This window comes from Pogona vitticeps, chromosome 2, assembly GCF_051106095.1.
Source record: "Pogona vitticeps strain Pit_001003342236 chromosome 2, PviZW2.1, whole genome shotgun sequence".
Classification (NCBI taxonomy): domain Eukaryota; kingdom Metazoa; phylum Chordata; class Lepidosauria; order Squamata; family Agamidae; genus Pogona; species Pogona vitticeps.
Window position 1 is genome coordinate 277,750,035 of NC_135784.1, and position 19,302 is coordinate 277,769,336.

A 19,302-nucleotide genomic window follows, 5' to 3' on the forward strand; every position below is an offset into this window, starting at 1 on the left:
CCAAGTCATGTTATGCAATGGCAAGTGAGAAGCTTGTAGGATTGACAGTTTAGGGCAAGCTGGCATATAGCTCATTCTTTGGATTGCTTTCGGTGCTGTGTGGTTTGAGTTAAATTATGCTGTCCACATGTGTTTTGGAACAGAGTGATCCATCCCACCCCTTCGTAAAGTTGCCCTGCTCCTTTTGGGCACAGCAACTAAGGCTACAGTTTTTTAGGGGGTTATTCATAGTGCTCCTGATTATCACATTCTGTGACCTGTGTGGATGGTTAGTTCACACCCAAATAAAGCTGTAGACCCTGTGATGTGTTTGGTGGGGTTGTGGCATTGAAAGGGATGCTGGAGAACCTGTACCATGCTAGTTAGATGCTTAGCTGTTCTGCTGTGTCATTTATTAATTTAACAACAACAAAAAAGAAAGCCACTAAAGTCTGCTGAATGATGGCCATGGGAAAAGGTGGGGAAGGGGATGGAGAGTGTCATTAATTGGAAGGAAGACGAACAATAAAGATAAGAACTTTTAAAGTGTAAATCAGACCACTTCAGCTTCCCCGATCTGGACATGCCCTTACCTTGTTTTTCAAGTAGGTTTGTGCAGTTTGATTTCATGAAACAGTCATTAGTCTTTAATGGAGTCCTTTTTTTCCTCAGAGGAAGCAAGTCAAACTGTTTAGTCCCTTATGTATTAATGTTCATAAGGTTTTATTGTTAAATTGCACTTAGTTTCTTTTTATTACTTTTTCACTTAGGGTTTTATTTAGTTAAGGGTATGACTTTTCCAAGATAAAGTATCACACTCATTTTGAATCTCAGTACATTTTAATGATTCACTGGAATGCTGTTGTTTAATTATTTATATGTTCTGTTGCTTCAGATCTTGACTGTCTAAGATCCTTCTGAAGGTTACTGTATAGATAATCTTTTTTCTTTTTACATCCTACTTTGGAGAATATATCTTATAGCTGAGTAGACAGAAGCCTAGGACTTGTTTAAAAAGTGGATATTTTCTTATATTAAAAACTACATTTTAACTATTTGTAGAACCTGTTTTGTCAGACTGAGGTAGACATATGTCAAGTATTTAAGTTCCTAAGCTTGTTGAGGTAACTGTTAAATGCTGAATGGAAAGCCCTGTGAACATTTTAAGAGCTTCTTCTTCTTCAAATACGTTAAAACATGTATTTGTTTATACATGAAAACAAGCTGTGTGCATGGCGCTAATGTGTCTAGCCTATAATGAACAATTGTTCATCTCTAGAAACTTGGTTTTTTTCCTTCAGTAAAATTGCTGTAATGATCACCCTTTATTATATGTAATTTGACATGAGTTTATATTTTCAGCTATTGTGGATGATGAACGGCTTTCAGCAGAGGAGATGGATGAAAGACGGCGTCAGAATATTGCTTATGAGTATTTATGTCATCTAGAAGAAGCCAAAAGGTAATTATTAAGAATTCCTCAAATATCTGTAAAACAACTTACTAGAATTTTCTGCTAGAGATTGACCTGTAGCACTGGAATCTGCCTATCATGCCGTGCTCCACTCATTTTAGAATGGAAAGAGTAAAGTACGGTAGTTTGTTACATGTTCAGGTCTGACCGCTTAGATGCTGTGATTGCTGCAAAATTGTTTCATTCCTAGCTATCCTTCTAAAATTTTTATTAAAAGCAAGTATGAGAAATTAATTGTCCTGATGATTTGAAAATTAATGTTCTCCCTTGTGGCGGTTCACCTTGCAAGTTAAATAAAATCCATTTGCTTTAATTCAGCTTTGTTCTGTTTGCAGAAGGTTTTTTGTGCAATGGAGGCTCTTGTTAGTGGAAGGAGGCAGCCCGTTCTCACCTTTCTTTACAGACACCCCATATCAGACTCACACTGTTCTACATGGAGTTCTCTAACTTTTTGAAGAGCAATTGAAGGATACACATATGTTGAAAATGGGATTTAATGGCAAAAAACCCCTTTCTCTATAAATGCAACATTGGGTGACTGGAATTATTTGTGTAGATGCTGACCTGATGTAGAATCCATTGGTCAGGATTTTGAAGTGTCTTGAAAAGTTAGTGCAGAGTCTCATGACACAGTTAAATTTATCCCATTACTGTAAAGCTAATTAGCATAAGAATAGCTCTGTTGCTTTTGACCAGAGAACCATCTAAGAAAATAATCTCTTTCCAGCAGTGCCTAAAGGCGATTTGCTTTAAGTTCAGACATAAAACATTGTGGAGGTATACATATACTGGTTTTTCTCACTTGATGGCAGTGGTATATTGCCACTTCTATTTCACTGTGTTGGCTCATAGCTATCAATAGCATTGCTCATTGTTCAGCTATCTTGATTTTTTTTTAAAGGCATTGAAGGCGCTGGCTGTAATTTGTACTATTAGTTCAGTAAGTTAATTGTATGTTATGTAGGAAAGTGCTTTTCTGTGCTGAACTTTGTGATGGTCATTTTCACTGGCTGATCCAAGTTCATGGTATTTTAACTAAATGATTTCTACTCAAAATCTCATTTTTATATCTTTATATCATTTTAGTATTCCACATTGAAATCAGTCAATTTAGGCTCTTAAATTTGAACTAGAAAACCTTGAGTTTCATATATCTGTGAAGATTCTCAGCCATCCAGGTGAGGTTGTCTGGAAGTTGAGGCAACTGGATTTCTTTCTTACTAGGTTGAAACGTTTCACTATTCATCCAAGTAACTTCTTCAGTCGGAGGAGAGTTGGTAGGAGACCCCTGATATATCTTCGACATTGGTTTCACTTCCCCCTGGTCTGAATAGGCTCGTTAGATAGACAAAGGATGGGATGTCCTTGAGTTTCATATTTCATATAGGATGTTCCCTTTCCTTGTTATTATTGGTTATCTTAACTTCTCCAGCTCTGGTTCTTGATCAAACATGGCCACAACTGTGTTCAGCATTGTAAATATGAGTACATTATAGCTTTTAAGATAGCTTTGTCTTACTTTTAGTCCATGTTCTAATTCCTGATGCTTTAATTTACTTCTTTGTGGCAGTATTATGAAGAAACTGATATTCCTGAAGATGACAATAAGATATTCCTAGTGTATTTGTAGCCCATTTAGACCTTACCACTGTATAAGCAATTGATAGTTATTTTTGCTTGGGTGTAAATAACTTCCTGCTTAAATTGAACCTGCTCTGCCTTGGAATCTGTTGTCTAACCAGCTCATACTATCCCCCTTTTTATCTGTACAGCAACACTTTTTCATAAACATCTGTGCTCTAATATTTCATGCAGCATGGTTATACATATGGTAGTCTCGGCTTTGGGAAGCACACTCGCTTGTCATTGTAGTACTCCCACATTTTGATAGCAGCAGTTGGATGTGACAAAAGTGACTTTGCTTATATTTGTATGGTAGCTTCTTCTAAAATTCAGATTGTTTCTGTTTCAAAATATTGAAGGTTTCTTACTGAAATACAGTTAATTGTTCAGGAAGAATTTCCTTGTAAAAACTTGAATTTTTAGATGTTCTTCCTTCTGAAATATGCTGGACTGCTCTTCAGTTGTTTAGGAAGTATTGTAAAGCTCTGTATAAATGTAAATGTTCCCCTTGACGATTTGTCCAGTTGTGTCCGACTCTAGGGGGCGGTTCTCATCTCCATTTCTAGCCCATAGAGCTAGTGTTTGTTTGAAGACAATCTTCCGTGGTCATGTGGCCAGCATGACTAGATATGGAACACCATTACCTTCCCACCATGGTGGTACCTCTTTATGTACTTGCATTTTGCATGCTTTTGAACCGCTAGGTTGGCAGGAGCTGGGACAAGTGATGGGGGCTCACTTTGTCACGTGGATTCGATCTTATGACTGCAGGTCTTCTGACCTTGCACCACAGAGGCTTCTGTGGTTTAACCCGTAGCACCACTATTTTGAAACAGAAACATCCCTGCCACTGCTCTATACTTTGTATTACAGTGGTGCCCCGGATAGCGACGATAATCCGTGCAGCCAAAATTGTCGCTATACGGCTTCGTCGCTATGCGAAATAAAAAAGCCCATAGGCATCCATTAAAACCCGTTTAATGCGTTCCTATGGGCAAAAAACTCACCTTAATGCGAAAATCCTCCATACAGCCGCCATTTTTGCTGCCCGGTAAGAGAGGAATCCGGGTGGAAACACAGCGGGCGGCCATTTTTTTTACCCGGCAGCCATTTTGGAACCGCCAATCAGCTGTTGGGAAATCATCGTTATGCAAAAATTGGTAAGCGAAACAGCTTACCGATCATTGCAAAGCAATTTTTCCCATTAGAAACATTGCAATGCGATCACAAAAACTATCGCAAAAAATCTGTCGCTATGCGGATTTGTCGTTAAACGGGGCACCCGTTAAGCGAGGCACCACTGTATTTCCTTGTCTTTTGGTCTGGTCCTGAGTCTTCTCCCCACCATGTGGTTGGGTTGCCACAGTGACTGAGAGATTAAACTGATGTGGTGCCTCATCATTTGCTATCCCTCCTGCTCTCCTAGTTGATCAGGATCCTCCATATACTTCATTATCAGATTAAAATTAGAGTGTAGCTTCTGCCCCTGCCCCAGTTTCTTTAAGTTTTTACAGGTATGTGTGTTTGGAACAAATAATTTGGCAGGGGGAATGTCGCAGTTAGGTATGTATAGAATTGCTTGTCTCCACCTTGCAGGCAAATAGTATATGGTTCTTAAACCATATATTGCTTGAATGTGACTGATAACATTGGTACTTAATATCTCCCACATTTTGAGCAGTACCGAAGCAGTCAGTGCTCTTATCACTATATCAGATGGAGCTTTGTGCTTCAGAAGATTTAGGCTTTGTGATTTGTAGTATCAGATGAACTTTCAATGGAACATTGAAAAGGCAAAAACCATTCTCTGATTAGTGAAGCATGTTTCTTTTGTTCCTAAATCTAGATGAATCATAACTAGTTTTAGCAGTTTGTTGCTTGACTTTTAGAGGGATAGATTTCTGTGTAATACTATTACTTATACAGTAAAGCAGAGAAAGTCAAATATATTGCCTTAGGAGGTTTGGAGGTCTTTGTATCCTATTATATGTGTACTTATCTGGAAAGTTCATAGTAACTCTTAATCAGAACTTGGGAAAATTACTTTTTTGGCACCCAATTCCCAGAATTTCCTTACAACCTTCCTTACTGACCATGTTGGCTGGGGAGTTCTGGGAGCTGTCGCCAAAAGAAAAACAAATTTTCCAAGCTCTGCTTTTAGGTCATAATTTATGATGGTGGAAGATTGCAGCTTTTTGGTGCTTTTGGCCTTTGGTGTTATAACTTGTTGAACATGTTTTGGAACAGGTCATCTTATCAATATTTGTTGCACTTCTGTTCAATCTTTCCTTAAAGGAGGTTATTTATGATGTATGTGGAGCTATTTTTGTTTATTTACTTTATTTTCTTAAAATATTTTCCCCATGTTTCTCATTAAAAAGAAACCAAGGTGGCTTACATCATTATGTACATCAACATTATGTAGAAGCAAAAAACAGTAGGTATACAAATATTAAAAATGAATTAAACAAGTATTACATATAAATAGTAAAACATATTTACATTTTATCTCATTTTACATCTGCTACAGTCTTATGAAGGAGGATAATGTATGATCCTTTGTAATTGACTGGCACTTTGAATCTTGGCCAGTAGTCTTACTTGGGTTACTAATGTCATGGTTCAGTAGGAGAGGCACTGGGACCCAGTCCAGGGTGACACTAGAGGAACAAGGTAGAGCCAACCCCACAGCCCAAACAGAGACCAACCAGCTGGGGTTTTGAGTCCAAATAGTAGCCAGGTAGAAAAAAGGTAAAGGTAAAGGTTCCCCTTGACAATTTTTGTCCAGTCGTGTTTGACTCTAGGGGGTGGTGCTCATCCCTGTTTCCAAGCCATAGAGCCAGCGTTTTGTCCAAAGACAATCTGCCGTGGTCACATGGCCAGTGCGACTTAGACACGGAACGCCGTTACCTTCCCACCGAGGTGGTCCCTATTTATCTACTTGCATTTGCATGCTTTCGAATCGCTAGGTTGGTGGGAGCTGGGACAAGCGACGGGTGCTCACTCCGTCGCATGGATTCGATCTTATGACTACTTGGTCTTCTGACCCTGCAGCACAGGTTTCTGCGGTTTAGCCCGCAACGCCACCACGTCCCTTACGCCAGGTAGAAGAATGATGCAAATCATGATCATATAGCCCAGGGATCAAAGTCAGGAGGAACCATATCAAAGTAGGCAGGCAGGCATAAGGAGGTTGGCAGGCAAAGCAAGAATATTAGTATGACCAGAGACCTTTGTTGCTGAGGCAAAAGTCTGAAAGGAAGGCCTCAGGAGTGCCACCTGGGGAAGACCATTCCTCAGCTTCCCCAGGTGGCACTTCTGAGGAGCTGGGCAACAGCTGCAAGGAAAGAGCCCTGTCCTGCAATCCTTAGACAATTTCTCCCCAGAGAGAGATGGGGCCTTTCCTGCCTGCACTAAGGTTGCCAGGTTCCAGCAAGGCCCCAGTCCTGACAACTAATGTCATACAAGTCTGAACGAGAACCAGTGTAATATAGAGGTCAGTGTGTTGGAGTAGGATTTGAGAGACCTGAATTCAGATATCCAGTCTACCATGAAACTCCTTGATTGACTTTGGGCCAGTCCTGCTCTCTCAAGCTGACCAACCTCACAGAATCGCTGTAAGAGTCATGTGGAGAAGAGGGGAGCTGAACACACTGCTGTGAACCAGCTAAAGGATATGTGAGATATAAATATGACAGTTAATAATGCAGAGTTCCCCAAGTGGATGCCCTTCAGATTTCTTGGTCTGGAACTCTCATCAACCCCATCCAGCATGCAGGTGTTGGGGAAGGCTGTGTCAGTGTATGTCCAACCCTTTATTCCAAAACAGGACATCTTATTGTTGAGAAGGGTCTTTCTGCAAACACCTCTCTAGTTTTCTGTATTGAATAACTTGGAAGGGTATTTCACAGCCCCACCACCACCATTATGGTGCCAGTTGGTCTTAAATACTTTTCTTAATTTCACTTTCCCATTTTACCATTCTTGTAGGTCTTCTGTGAATTCCTTGCAGAGTTTTAAGTCTTCCTTAAACTGTGTCAGCAAAGCTGGATGCAATACTTAAGCTAACAGCTTAGTGGAGAAGTACGTCTGTGGATTGGCATGTTCTTATTCAAAAAAGTTGAGTAATGGTGGTACATTTCAAAATGTCACCGTTAATCAATAAGATTGAAGTGGGTGTATGTTTATACTTTCACCTGCTTCCTAAAATTACTGTTTGCATATCTCCAGTATCCAGCTTAATGAGAGAAATTTTCTAAGCTGAACTTGAAAGAAAAAAATGGTGGTGTCAGTGTAAACAGTGCCTTATGCCCAAGGTTGTATGTGTTAAAGAGCAGGAAATTGCTGTTTAGGTGAAACTTGGGGCTCAGTGAAGCATTCTTCTGCCATATGAATGGAACTAAGCAGGGTTTTTAGCCAGTTTCCTTGACCTTTTTGTCCCTCTTCAATCTCTATTTTGTTTTGTTTTGTTTTGTTCCATTGTGTTTCCATTTCTAGTCCAACACTTTTTCTTTCAGAAACAAGCCAGTACATATGCTATGTGTGGTGTGTGCATGTGTTTTTAGGCTGTTGCGGGTGGGGTGTGCAGATGAGAAAAAGAGGTGCTAGGCTTCAGTGCTATCCATCTTCCCCATAGGTGTGAGAAGTGGTGACAGCAGCAAAGGTAGAGGTCTGAAGAAGTAGTGTTGCAGAAGCAACAGAGCAAGGATATCAGGGGTGTATAAGGATGCAAACTTGGAAAATTACCAGTATAAAGGGAGCAGAAAATGTGAGAATTTCTAAGATCAGAAAGAGCCATGTGGGGAAATAGGGTACTGTATTTGATTTCAAAGCACATTTATTCCGTTTAACAGTGGCTTGAGCAAAACATCTACTGAAGGCATAATTTAAATCAGACATGCTCTGGTTATTCTATTGCCAATTTATTATTTTCTAGAAAATTGTCACTTGAACAATATAAGGAAACTTTAAGAGAGTTGATGGGAATAAATTAATATTTCTGTGTTTTTGTTCAGTTCTTTTAAGTAGCACATGTTTTGACAAGCACTAATTTAACTTTTAATTGAAACTCTCAATATCTACTGTTTCCCTTTAACTCTTTTAAATATGCTAGATGGAATAGGAAATAAGTTAGATGAAGTATGGAGCTTTGTGTTTTAGATTAATAGCGATCAATAAGCAACATGTATGTGGTTTTATCTCTGTGAATAAGCAATAAGACTGTTTTTGGTAGCACTATAAATGGACAACCATGGCAGATATGTTGAGTCGCAGTAGGAAGGGCAAGTTAAGTTAGTTTGGGACTGAAACAATATCTTATTATTTTCTTGTTTTGCTTTGTACCTGTCTTATTATAACATTCTTTACTCTAGTGTATTAAAACCTTTAGCATAGTACACTTACTTGGTTACTTATTTCAAGTTGAACAGCTTGCAATAGGAAAAAGTCTTGGCACTATCTGATTTCCATTCCATTGCTTATTAAAACATGTGCAACATTCTTAAGTACAGTCTTATCAAGAATGAAGACAGACTTGATGTTGACTTCAAACTAGTTGAAACTAGGGATGTTGATAAGGTAATTGTAACAGAGCTGTGAAGTTCAACATTTGAAGTTTTATTGCAGATCTAACATTGCAAATGCAAACAAGCAAGAATGCAAGAGCAGCCTTGATGAATCAGGCCAAAGGTCCATCTAATCTTGTATCCTGGTCTCCATGGAAGCCAGTCGTGTGTTCGCTGGAAAATTATACGCTGAACTTGAAAATAGTGGCTTACTCCTGTTAACACATTTGGCCTCTATTCATGGAGGTTTAATATGGATTGGCTTATTCGCCATTTATTAAAACTTTTTGGAATAGTTAGTAGTAAGTGATGATGATTGTGTGCTCTCAAGGCAATTCTGACTTACGGTGACCCTGTCCAGGGTTTTCTAGAATACTCAGAATACTCAGATGTGGTTCTCCATACTCTACTTCTGGGGGCATCCTGAGACTGTGCAGCTTGCCCAAGGCCACCCAGGCTGTCTCTTCCAGGATGCACCGTGAGGAACTGAACTCCGAATCTCTGGCTCCACACAGGCTGGCTCAGAAGGCACAGTTGGTAATCAAACTCCCAACCTCTGCCCCTATAGCCAGATACCTAGACCACTGGGGTTCTCCAGACAGTAGTAGTAGTAGTAGTAGTAGTAGTAGTAGTAGTAGTAGTAGTAGTAGTGTGGGAACACTAGAAAAAGGTCAAGACATTTATTAGTACAGTACAGTATCCTGTTTGAAAACCTGGAGCATAAGGCCTCCACCCCCATTGTGTGCTGCATTTACCATGGCAGTCTTTGGCTTGCACTTACCACCAAGTGTTTTTCGGTTCCTCCTTGCTGGAGCAGATTTAAGAGAGGAATCGACACATGGAACAAATTGCATGGTTTTCTTCAGAAAGGACACTGGCCATTAATTGTAAATTTCACCCAATGAGTTGCATGGTTCTTTGGGGGACTGGAGCCAAGCCCCAGCCTAACATGCTAACCATGACCACCATACCTTGGTTCTCATCTAGTATCCAGAGGGAGGAGAGTGATTTGGCAAACTCAGCATCCTCCCTTCCCAAGGGACTCTCCTTTTTTTAGCAGCCTTGCTTCCCATAATTATTTTCAGGTAAATGTGGGAGTAGTTGACGTCGGTTGCTTCCGAGAAATCTTTGGCGTACCTCTCCCCACCTTTGCACTCTGCAACTTGCCTGTCTTGAAAAAGGAAGACCACAAGCCCATAACTAATTTAATTCTAGAGAAACATTAATGCAAAAATATAAAGTGAAGGTCTTGGCTTTTGTGAAAGAACAAATTGAATTAAGTTATACCTTTTCAGTTGATCATTTGTTCCTATTGCTGACAACAAAATACATATGTATGGGTTAATTTTCATGGCCTATTAATTATGCTTACCTAGAGAAGCTGGAACTTTTGTGACTTGGTAGGCTACTTGGAAATATGTATAACTGTGCCTTGCATAATTTACAGTTAGAGAGGGTATGTACATGTATATGAAGAGGTGAGGCAAAGCAAATATTGGATGATTTCTCTTCCAGCTTGACTAAGGAAAAATCACTCACCTCAAGCTGCCTCACCACAAAATCACTTGCCTCAAGCTATCTCTCACTTTACCTATCTATATGTGTATTTGCAGAATTATCTGTGTGCATGTGTGTGTGCAAAAAAAAAAAAAGCGTTGAGTGACAAAGGAGGTGGTAGAAATGGGTTAATGTTCTTTTATCTTCCTTGTAGCTCTTTTGCTTTTGAAACCACAGTCTCCAGAGCAGTGGTTTCCAACCTTGGGTCCCCAAATGTTCTTTGGACAACAACTCCCAGAAATCCTGGCCAGCACTGCTAGTGGTGAAGGTTTCCGGGAGTTTTAGTCCAAGAACATCTGGTGACCCAAAGTTCAGAACCACTGCTCTAGAGGCTACTTTTATTTTATTTTATTTTTTAAAAAAACATACCCTGGGCCATTTCATCTTAGGAATAGTAACGTGCATATTGGAGGAGGCCTAAATTCATAGCCGTCAAGCAGCCTTCTGCTTTATAAAGGCAGAAATCCCATACAAACTAAGCTGTGTTTTGCTGATCTGTCTCTTCTTAAGTTGATTCTTTGTTGCAATCATTTAAGAATTCTAAAAACAGGATAGGAAATCTGTGCCATAGCTTGTTGCCGTTTAAGAACTGTATTAGTCTTGCTGATATTCCTCATTAGGCTAGTTTTAGATATGCTCTGGAAGATTCAATCTCACTTTACCTATTTTGAAACAGACTCATTTGTGCAGAGTAGCCTGCTTCATATTTAGCCACTTCTCCCTCTCCCCATCTACTTAGACAACAGACTTTGATCTATTGCCACTAAATAAATATGCATCTATGTGTGATCTTCCAGTGACAGAGTTCTCATTTCAACATTTACTCCTCATTCCTCAAGGTCATAGTGGCATCACATGATTCATTTGTTAACAAAATAATTCAGTGGGTAAGAGGTGAGAAGGGAGTAAAAATGAGTTTCTAGTGCAAATTTGTATACTGTAACACCTGGGTACTTACTTTTCTTGAAATGCAAGTAAAAAATTGGTCATGACTTAATTTTAAAACGTTTATGCATTATTTCAATGCCAGAAATGTTACCATGTCTCTTCATGATAGCAGATATGTGGCTAGGAGTACACAAAGTGTTGACACAAAGTGGCCATTTATTGACTTGTAGCTAATGTCTTCCTGTTGTGTGTAGCCCTATAAAGTGCTTACACTTGTAACCCTATAATACTTCAACGTCCTTGGAACCTGCCTTCCACAGTTTTGAGCATGTTGTCAAAATAAGAGACGAATGTTTGCATTTCCATAATAGAATTTCAGTACCTTGCCTTTGCTGAATATCTTGAAGAATTTAATTTATAAAATTCTGGAGGGGAGAATTCTCCTTCTACAAATGTTCTTTGTTGATGTCCAGTTGTTCACATTCTAGACAGAACTCTAGAACTATAGGTTTCTAGAGTTTAAAAGAAGTGATAAGAATAATCTCATCTGTCCTTATGCATGCTGTGGATTCTACAGTTTAGAATGCAGCTACAGCATTCCATGGAGTTGGCTGTCTAATGTATTCCTCTAGAACATGGTTGGGCATTGTACACCCTCAACCATTTCTGTGGCCCTCCAAGACTACCATGAAAAAGAAATACTAAATTTACATGAAGGGGTACAGTACAGTTTGCCAGTGAATTCCATGGTATAACTTCAGCTTTCCTTCCATGGCTTCAGTGTGGCTTTCCCCACTCCTCTTCCTCATTACTGTAATAATTAAAAGATTACCAGCCAGCTGTCAAGGTGTTTTTGTTGTTAATTACAGTGTAATCTCTACAAAATGGCTTAGATGTCTTCGGATGTATTTAATTTCCAAGCTCTTCCACATTTCATTAATAGACTTCCGTTCTGAATTGGTGACTCTCGGGTTACTTCCTCTCTCCTGGAAAGACAGCTGTTTGTGCAAAAAGAGAACCCCAGAGTTCAGCTTTTGTGCTGCCGCTGTAGTCAGTGGCTGTGTTTCATCTCCATGGCTTACTAGAAGAAATGCACTGTGAGAATTTTAAAAAAGGCATTCAGAAGATGGGTGAGAGCTGGGAATGACTCTTCCAAATCAATTGTTAGTCTCATTGTGAATGTATTGAGGGGAAAATATTTCATCTTAGAAAACATTTAAAGGGGATACTATCCCAAATTAGTTATTGAAATAAGCCATAGGTGTTAAAGTAGATAAATAAAGCACGTAAAGGATGTATATAGTATGTGTCAAATTAGCCTCTTTGGCCATGTCCTCCCTAGTAAGCACTGACCCTTCAGGTGTGCAGTCCTCAGGACTCTTTGTAGGTATGCATTTGTGGTTTTCTCTTGCTGAAAAGCCTAATAATTTCTTCTGCCTCAAAGATAATGTCTTCTTTCTCCTAACTCAGTCACATTCATTGCTCTCTGTGCTTCCTTTTCCACTCCTTGCCAACCCCAAACATGAGTAATAAGAAGAGATACCCCTTAAAAGAAATATTTAAGTAATCTGGCAATCCCCATATTATTAACTTGTTTAAAGAGTTTGCAATTGAGGGCAATTAATGACATGCTAAATGGCAAGTAAGGGAAGTCTGAGGTGCCTCTAGATTAGGTATTTACTGCATGCCTTTGCAGAATTTTATTAATGGTGGCAGAGTGTCCCACTGATGACATATTTCATTTGAAATCCTCCCTTTCCCCCCTCTATTCCCTCCCTTGAATATTTACTATAAAAAATCCATTAAAGAAGGAAATTTGGAGCAGTTGCACGGTGTCTTTTGTTTGGTAGCTCTCTGTCTACTAAAAAGGGCCCACAAAATACATTATTTTAAAACTGTTGTCTCAAAGTGCATAACAAGGGGGTGATTCAAAATTTTGTCTTGCTTTTCATCTGAGTTTAACAATTTAAGAATAAGTATATTGTGTAGTAATTGTGGCATGTCCACCAACTCTTGTTTAGCATCAGCAGTTGTTCTTGAAGTGATATGCAAAGCCTGTTGATTTATACAGTTTGTAATTGTCCAAAGTATGTTAATTGATGGAAGCTAAAATAGTCAAACTAGGTCACGAAATTACTAGTGTGGAGATCTGTACTTGCCAAGTTGCCTGACCCTGGTTTGCCTCTTTGAGACTGTGCTTCAAAAATTAAACTCATTGCTGATGCAATAAAACTGACACAACTCTTGATGTTTTCTTTGTAAATTCATTACTAAAATATTGCTTTTGCCAGATTTCTTTGGCTGAATTTTTTTTCCTTGAAAACTCACACAACATAGAAACAGTGATACAGTTTGTAAGGGCATGCATGTACAGAAGCAAAGAATATTATTGGAATTATGATGGTGGTATGATCAACTAGCAGATTCAAAGAGACATTTTTTGTTGCTCTTGAAATTATGGTGAGTTCAAAAATACAGACTGCAAACACATGTCAGGAATGTAAGATTCAAACTCCACCCCTGGAGGCCATTGGTTGGATTTTCTCAGGAGCTGAACACATCATGAAAAGGTAGGATTCCCTAGAAAAGACAATAATACTTGTACTGCATACTGAAGGGAAAGGATTCTCTCCCTGCCTCGATTTACTCGCCCAAGCGAATGGGTTCTTCAAAGCGGTGTCCTTTACGCATATTTTTTTACAGGTTGTTGTCAGATCTATGGCAACAATAATTGGGTGGGATAAATCTAGATACAGTGGTGCCTCACTTGACGATGTTAATTCGTTCCAGAGAAATCGCTGTAGAGCGAAAACAGCGTCAAACGAAATGAAAAAACCCATTGAAACACATTGAAACCCGTTCAGTGTGTTCCAACGGGCTGAAAACTCACCGTCCAGCGAAGATCCTCCATAGGGGCGGCCATTTTTAGTTCCTGTGCTGCGAAGAATCTGTTCCTAAGCACAGCGGGGGCCATTTTCTGTAGCTGGCTGCCATTTTCAAACCCGACAATCAGCTGTTTTTGATCGTCGTAAAGCGAAAATCGGTTCCTGAAGCAGGGAACCGATCATCGCACAGCAGAAAAACCCGGTTCAAAACATCGTTTTGAGATCGCAAAAGCGATCGCAAAAATCTCACCATCAAGTGGATTTGTCGTTAAATGGGGTAATCGTAAAGCGGGGCACAACTGTAGGTTTATGTTATATTTCACTACATATTGTCATCTCTCAGGTTACCAGTGCAAAGAGGAAGTAAGCTTCATTTGTGTGTGTGTGTGTGTGTGTGTGTGTGTGTGTGTGTGTGTGTGTGTGTGTGTGTGTGTGTGTGTGTGTGTGTCGGGGGAACCCCACATCTAGCAGGCTGTGAAATGTCCTGGGGGAAATTGTAACATTACATTTTGCTGTCAAAAGTGGCAACCTTTGCTCTGCTTCTAATTATTTATTCAAGTTCATTTGTAGCTATGCTCTCTCCCCATTCTGGAACCCAAGGTGACTTCTAAAATGGCGAGGGAAGCTGAACTCATATATACATTAAAACTACTAAAAACCCCATGGAACATTCAGCATATATAATTTTATGTATTCATTTATTTTCATTTCTGTGCTTCGTTAAGTGACATTGGGAGGATCACAATTTAAAATATGCAATTAGTTATTAAAATTATTATATGTTATATATTTACTTAAAATATTAGAAGAGGTAGCCGCGTGAGTCTGTGCTAGCAGGTCAGGCAAAAATGAAACAACCAACCAAACTAAAAGACAAAAATGTTGTGGTATCTTAAAAACTAATTGCTATATTTTAATTTTAGCTTTTGTGGACAAGTCCACTTTTGGGCAAACAAATGAGCATTTGCTTACTTGCATTCAGTTCAGAATTAGATAAGAAATGTGCAACAGGATTGCAAATCATTCAGTTAAAATATTTTGCTGCTTTTTCATAATTTCCAATTTATGTGTTGTATGCCCCCCGCCTGTGCACGGAGCCTGCCCCTTATTTTAAGGTAATAATTGTACAATTGGCTATTTAAATAATGTTTTCTGGTATTTTGAAAAAAACTCTCAATTGAATTTATTTTTTATTTTTTAACATTTATTTATTTATTTATTAAATTTATACCCGACCCCTCTAGACCATGTCTGCTCGGGATGGCTTACAACATAACAATGAATCAATATAAAAATATATATAATCATAAAAATACAATTGCAATATTAATTAAATCAATAATTTGAGAAAGGATTACCAAGATGGGATAGAATAAGAAAAGAAGAGATAAAAAGACTTAGCTGACTGGAAGGAAACATGACTGTTTCTTGGTCAGTTCACTAAGAGACATTTATTGGCAGCTGTTTTAATAAAATTGTATTGATTGCAGGTTTAATCCAGAACGATTCAAATGAAACATTCAATACGTCGTCCTCTGTCCTCTTTTTTTGTCTTTCTATGTCCTCCTTTTGGTACCCATGTGTCTGGCAACCCTAGCAGATAGTGTATACGTTAGAAATAGTGTATACGTTAGGAATGTTCCTAATATAAATTTCATATCAGGCATGGCCTTGCCTAGTTATCTTCAGCATGTCACTGTTGCAAGGTTCTCCTCTAAGGTGTGTGCATGCACCTCCAGACACACACACACACCCGCACAGGGCTCCTCCACACACCCACAGTGATAATTTTCAGCTCCTTTGGTTCCAGTCATGATGGAACCCTGCACGGCGGGCAGTGTCATGCACGGGCAGAACCCCGCCCAGCAGAGCTGAACATTAGAGGGATCAAGAGAGGATGTGAGTAACCTGAAATATTATTAAGAAGAGCAAGTTAAAGGTGCAGATTTACCAGAAAAAATAAGCACCATTTTAGAATGCATCACTGACTTCTTGGAAGAGTCAGTAGCTCATGTCTTCATATTCCTGTTTCTTGCTAGTTAATTCAAATGACCTTTACTCCATGGTGTTTTGCCAGCAGTAGAAATGTACCACAGTTAAACATTAAGAAAAGTGAAAATCATGACTACAGAACTGCATAACATTAATATTGGCAATGAAGTAATTGAAATTCTCAAAGATTTTGTATACATGGGGTTAATGATAAATCCAAATGCATACTACAACCAAGAAATCAGAATGATTTTACTGACGGTGGCAATTTTCAGTAGTTAAAGTCTCTCTCCTTCTCCCCCCCCCCCAATATATCACAGTCCCCACAGTTTCCCAACACATGGGAGCTTTGGGAGAGAAGTCAGACTGTTTAATTTCTCAAAAATCACAGCTGCCAGTTATGTCATCATCATCAGTTACACCAGCAGGATGTCAGCCAAAATGTTGTACAGTGATAATGCATAGCGTTCAGAGGCAAATACAGTGGTGCCTTGCTTAACGAGTGCACCGTTTAATGACGAATCTGCATAACAACGGGTTTTTTGCAATGTTTTAGATAAGGAAAACATCGCATTGCGATGATTGGTAAGTGTTTCGCTTACCGATCTTTGCATTGCGATGTTAGGGAAACAGCTGATCGGCGGTTCCAAAATGGCCACCGGATGCAGAAAATGGCCGCCCGCAGCATTTTCGCGCCCTGCCCTCGCTTACCGAGGTGGCAAAAATGGCGGCCAGATGGGGAATCTTCGCTTACCGGTGAGTTTTCCCCCCATGGGGGGGGGGAACCCTATGGGGTTTTAGGTTCCTGGAACGGATTAACGTTGCTATGCGGGGCACCACTGTATAACAGGAGTATATGTATTAATGTCATGTTTTTACAGCTTTAATGCACTCCGTTGTGTCAGGATTATTTGCTAGTTTATTCAGCAAGATAGCAGTATAGAGCAACTTGCTCATGAAGAAATATGAGATGTTTACTTGATGTATACATACAACAGGCTGTAGGTAACACTGTTCAATGTTTTTCTTGTGTTTAAAAGATTTTATTTTATTTTTGGTATTTGACTACTGTAATTGTGTATTTCCAGAAATGACACTTTCTGGTCTAGATCCAACTGTATTCCTATCCAGAGTAGATCCATTGAAATCAGTCAGACTTGCGTAATTTGTAACTAAGAAACCCTGTTCATTTTAATGAGTCTGCTCTACCAGAGTACAGTCCTTTGTTCTGAACTTTGGAAATAGGCAATTTGGTAGAAAGTTAGAACTAGAACTTACTGAGCTTCCTAAAACTGAAATTTGAACTACAAAAGGACGCCCCCATGTTTGCAGCTGAGGAAAATCTTATGATATATCCATATGTCTTCATATGCCTTGTGTAACTACAATTCATGTTATTCAAACAAAATTAGACACAGTTACTCTACCACTATATTTTTAGTACCATGTTTCCCCCAAATGACAGTGCTTTATAGTAATTTTTGCTCCAAAACTGTATTAGGGCTTATTTTCAGGGGATGTTTTATTTTTTTCATGTACAACAATCTACATTTATTCAAATGCAGTCATGTCATCTTCTTCTGGTTACTGCACAATGGTGGATGGTGTGGTTTAACTTAACTGGGGGTAGGGCTTATATTACGAGCATCCTGAAAAATCATACTAGGGCTTATTTTCAGGTTAGGTCTTAATTTCTGGGAAACAGTAGATTTAGAGTTAACAGATGGCCATTTCAGTCAGTTCAAGATAAGTGTTTGCTGCTTCTAACTTACAGAATTAATCTCTTAGTAGAAGTTCACCAGACATTGTCTCTCCCTCCCAGCTTTAAAGAAGTTATTAAAAACAGAATTGTTAAAAGATGCCTCTTATTAATGTGTATTTCCCAATATCCAACTGTGATTTAAATTTGTTTACTTGAGTTAGGATTTTGGCATCATGTGGTTGTTTTATTGTTTATTGTTCTGTTGATGCTTACAGTATAAAACAAAAAGTAAAGTGTGCTGCTTATATAACCACCCCATAGTATCTAAAGCAGTGGTTCTTAACCTTTGTTACTCAGATGTTTTTGAACTGCAACTCCCAGAAACCCCAGCCAGCACAGTTGGTGGTGAAGGCTTCTGGGAGTTGCAGTCCAAAACTCCTGAGTAACCCAAGGTTAAGAACCAGTGACCTAAAGCACTCTCTTGGGTACTTGGTAAGTTAATTATGTAGGCTGCATATTGCCCCCCCCCCCCAATAAGCTGGATATTCATTTTACTGACCTTGGAAGGATGGAAGACTGATTGAACAATGAGCTGCTTACCTGAGGCTGAACTCCTGGTCGTGAGCAGAGTTTAACTGCCACACAGGAGTTTAACCACTGCATCACGAATAGAACTGGGACTGTTTTATTTTGTAAATGATTTATGTTGGGTGTTAACTGACCAGAGAGTGTGTATTACACAATTGGGTTATATATATGTTTAAACAAACAAACAAATAAATAGAACTAAGACTAGTTTGAACTAACTAGTCATTGAACTAGTTTGGGAGTCTTAAATTAGTGGAGATGAATGGTTGCTATATGGAAAAAGGTTTAAGATTGATGTCAAAAATTCTGCTTCAGTTTTTAAATGTAGAGTCCAAAGTATCATAAAACTCTCATAAATGCTGAGATGAACTCACATTGACTTCTAGAAAATTCATTTCTGAATAACTATTAATGTTTAACTCTGCAGGTTCATTGAATCCTTTTGTCTTGCCCTGACATTTAAAATATACAGATTCAGCTTGAAGCAGACCTTAATGAATATGTCATGTACTTTTGCTATCCACTAATTTTTGCTATTTGTACGAGGTATATGTCGCCCAGGAAAACTTTCAAGCTTTACAAGTGCTTCATAGCTGATGCCTTTGGTAACTTGATCCCTAAGCAACTGTTTAATTATTAACGGTTGGTAGGTGCATGTTGTGGTGCCAGTCAGAAGGATGTGAGAAAGCAGACAATAATCTGGATACATTAATAAAACTTGGCTTTTTTAAAATGTGAAATTTCCTTTTGTTAAAATGGACCAGAGGGGACGCTAGAGAGTATAATTGGCTCTAAAGGTCAGCAATCAACAGAAAATGGTAGCTACAGTTTTAACTATTAATAGTACTGCTTCTTGATCAGAGTGTGGGTGGCTGTGAGTTTGAATGTTGCCACTCTTCTTATCTAAAACAGCATGATAGAGGGTATTGGTCCAGTTACTATTTTTAAGGAGAAAACTTTCTTCTATAATCCCTGTAGAGAAGCATTCAGACATGCAAATCAGGGTACAGTTATATTGATTAAAGAAGTACAGTAACTCTTCAGCATTTA

The 19,302-nt window shown here is 38.9% G+C and overlaps 1 protein-coding gene across 2 annotated transcripts in view; it reads left to right on the forward strand.

Moving 5' to 3' along the window:
* The window catches only part of IQGAP2 (IQ motif containing GTPase activating protein 2), a 183,238-nt gene that overhangs the window by 38,752 nt on the left and 125,184 nt on the right, over positions 1 to 19,302 (forward strand). For both annotated transcript variants that reach the window (XM_072992667.2, XM_072992668.2), the window contains exon 2: positions 1,342 to 1,441. In XM_072992667.2, coding sequence (XP_072848768.2) covers positions 1,342 to 1,441 — 100 coding nt within the window. The remainder of the gene's footprint in view (positions 1 to 1,341; positions 1,442 to 19,302) is intronic.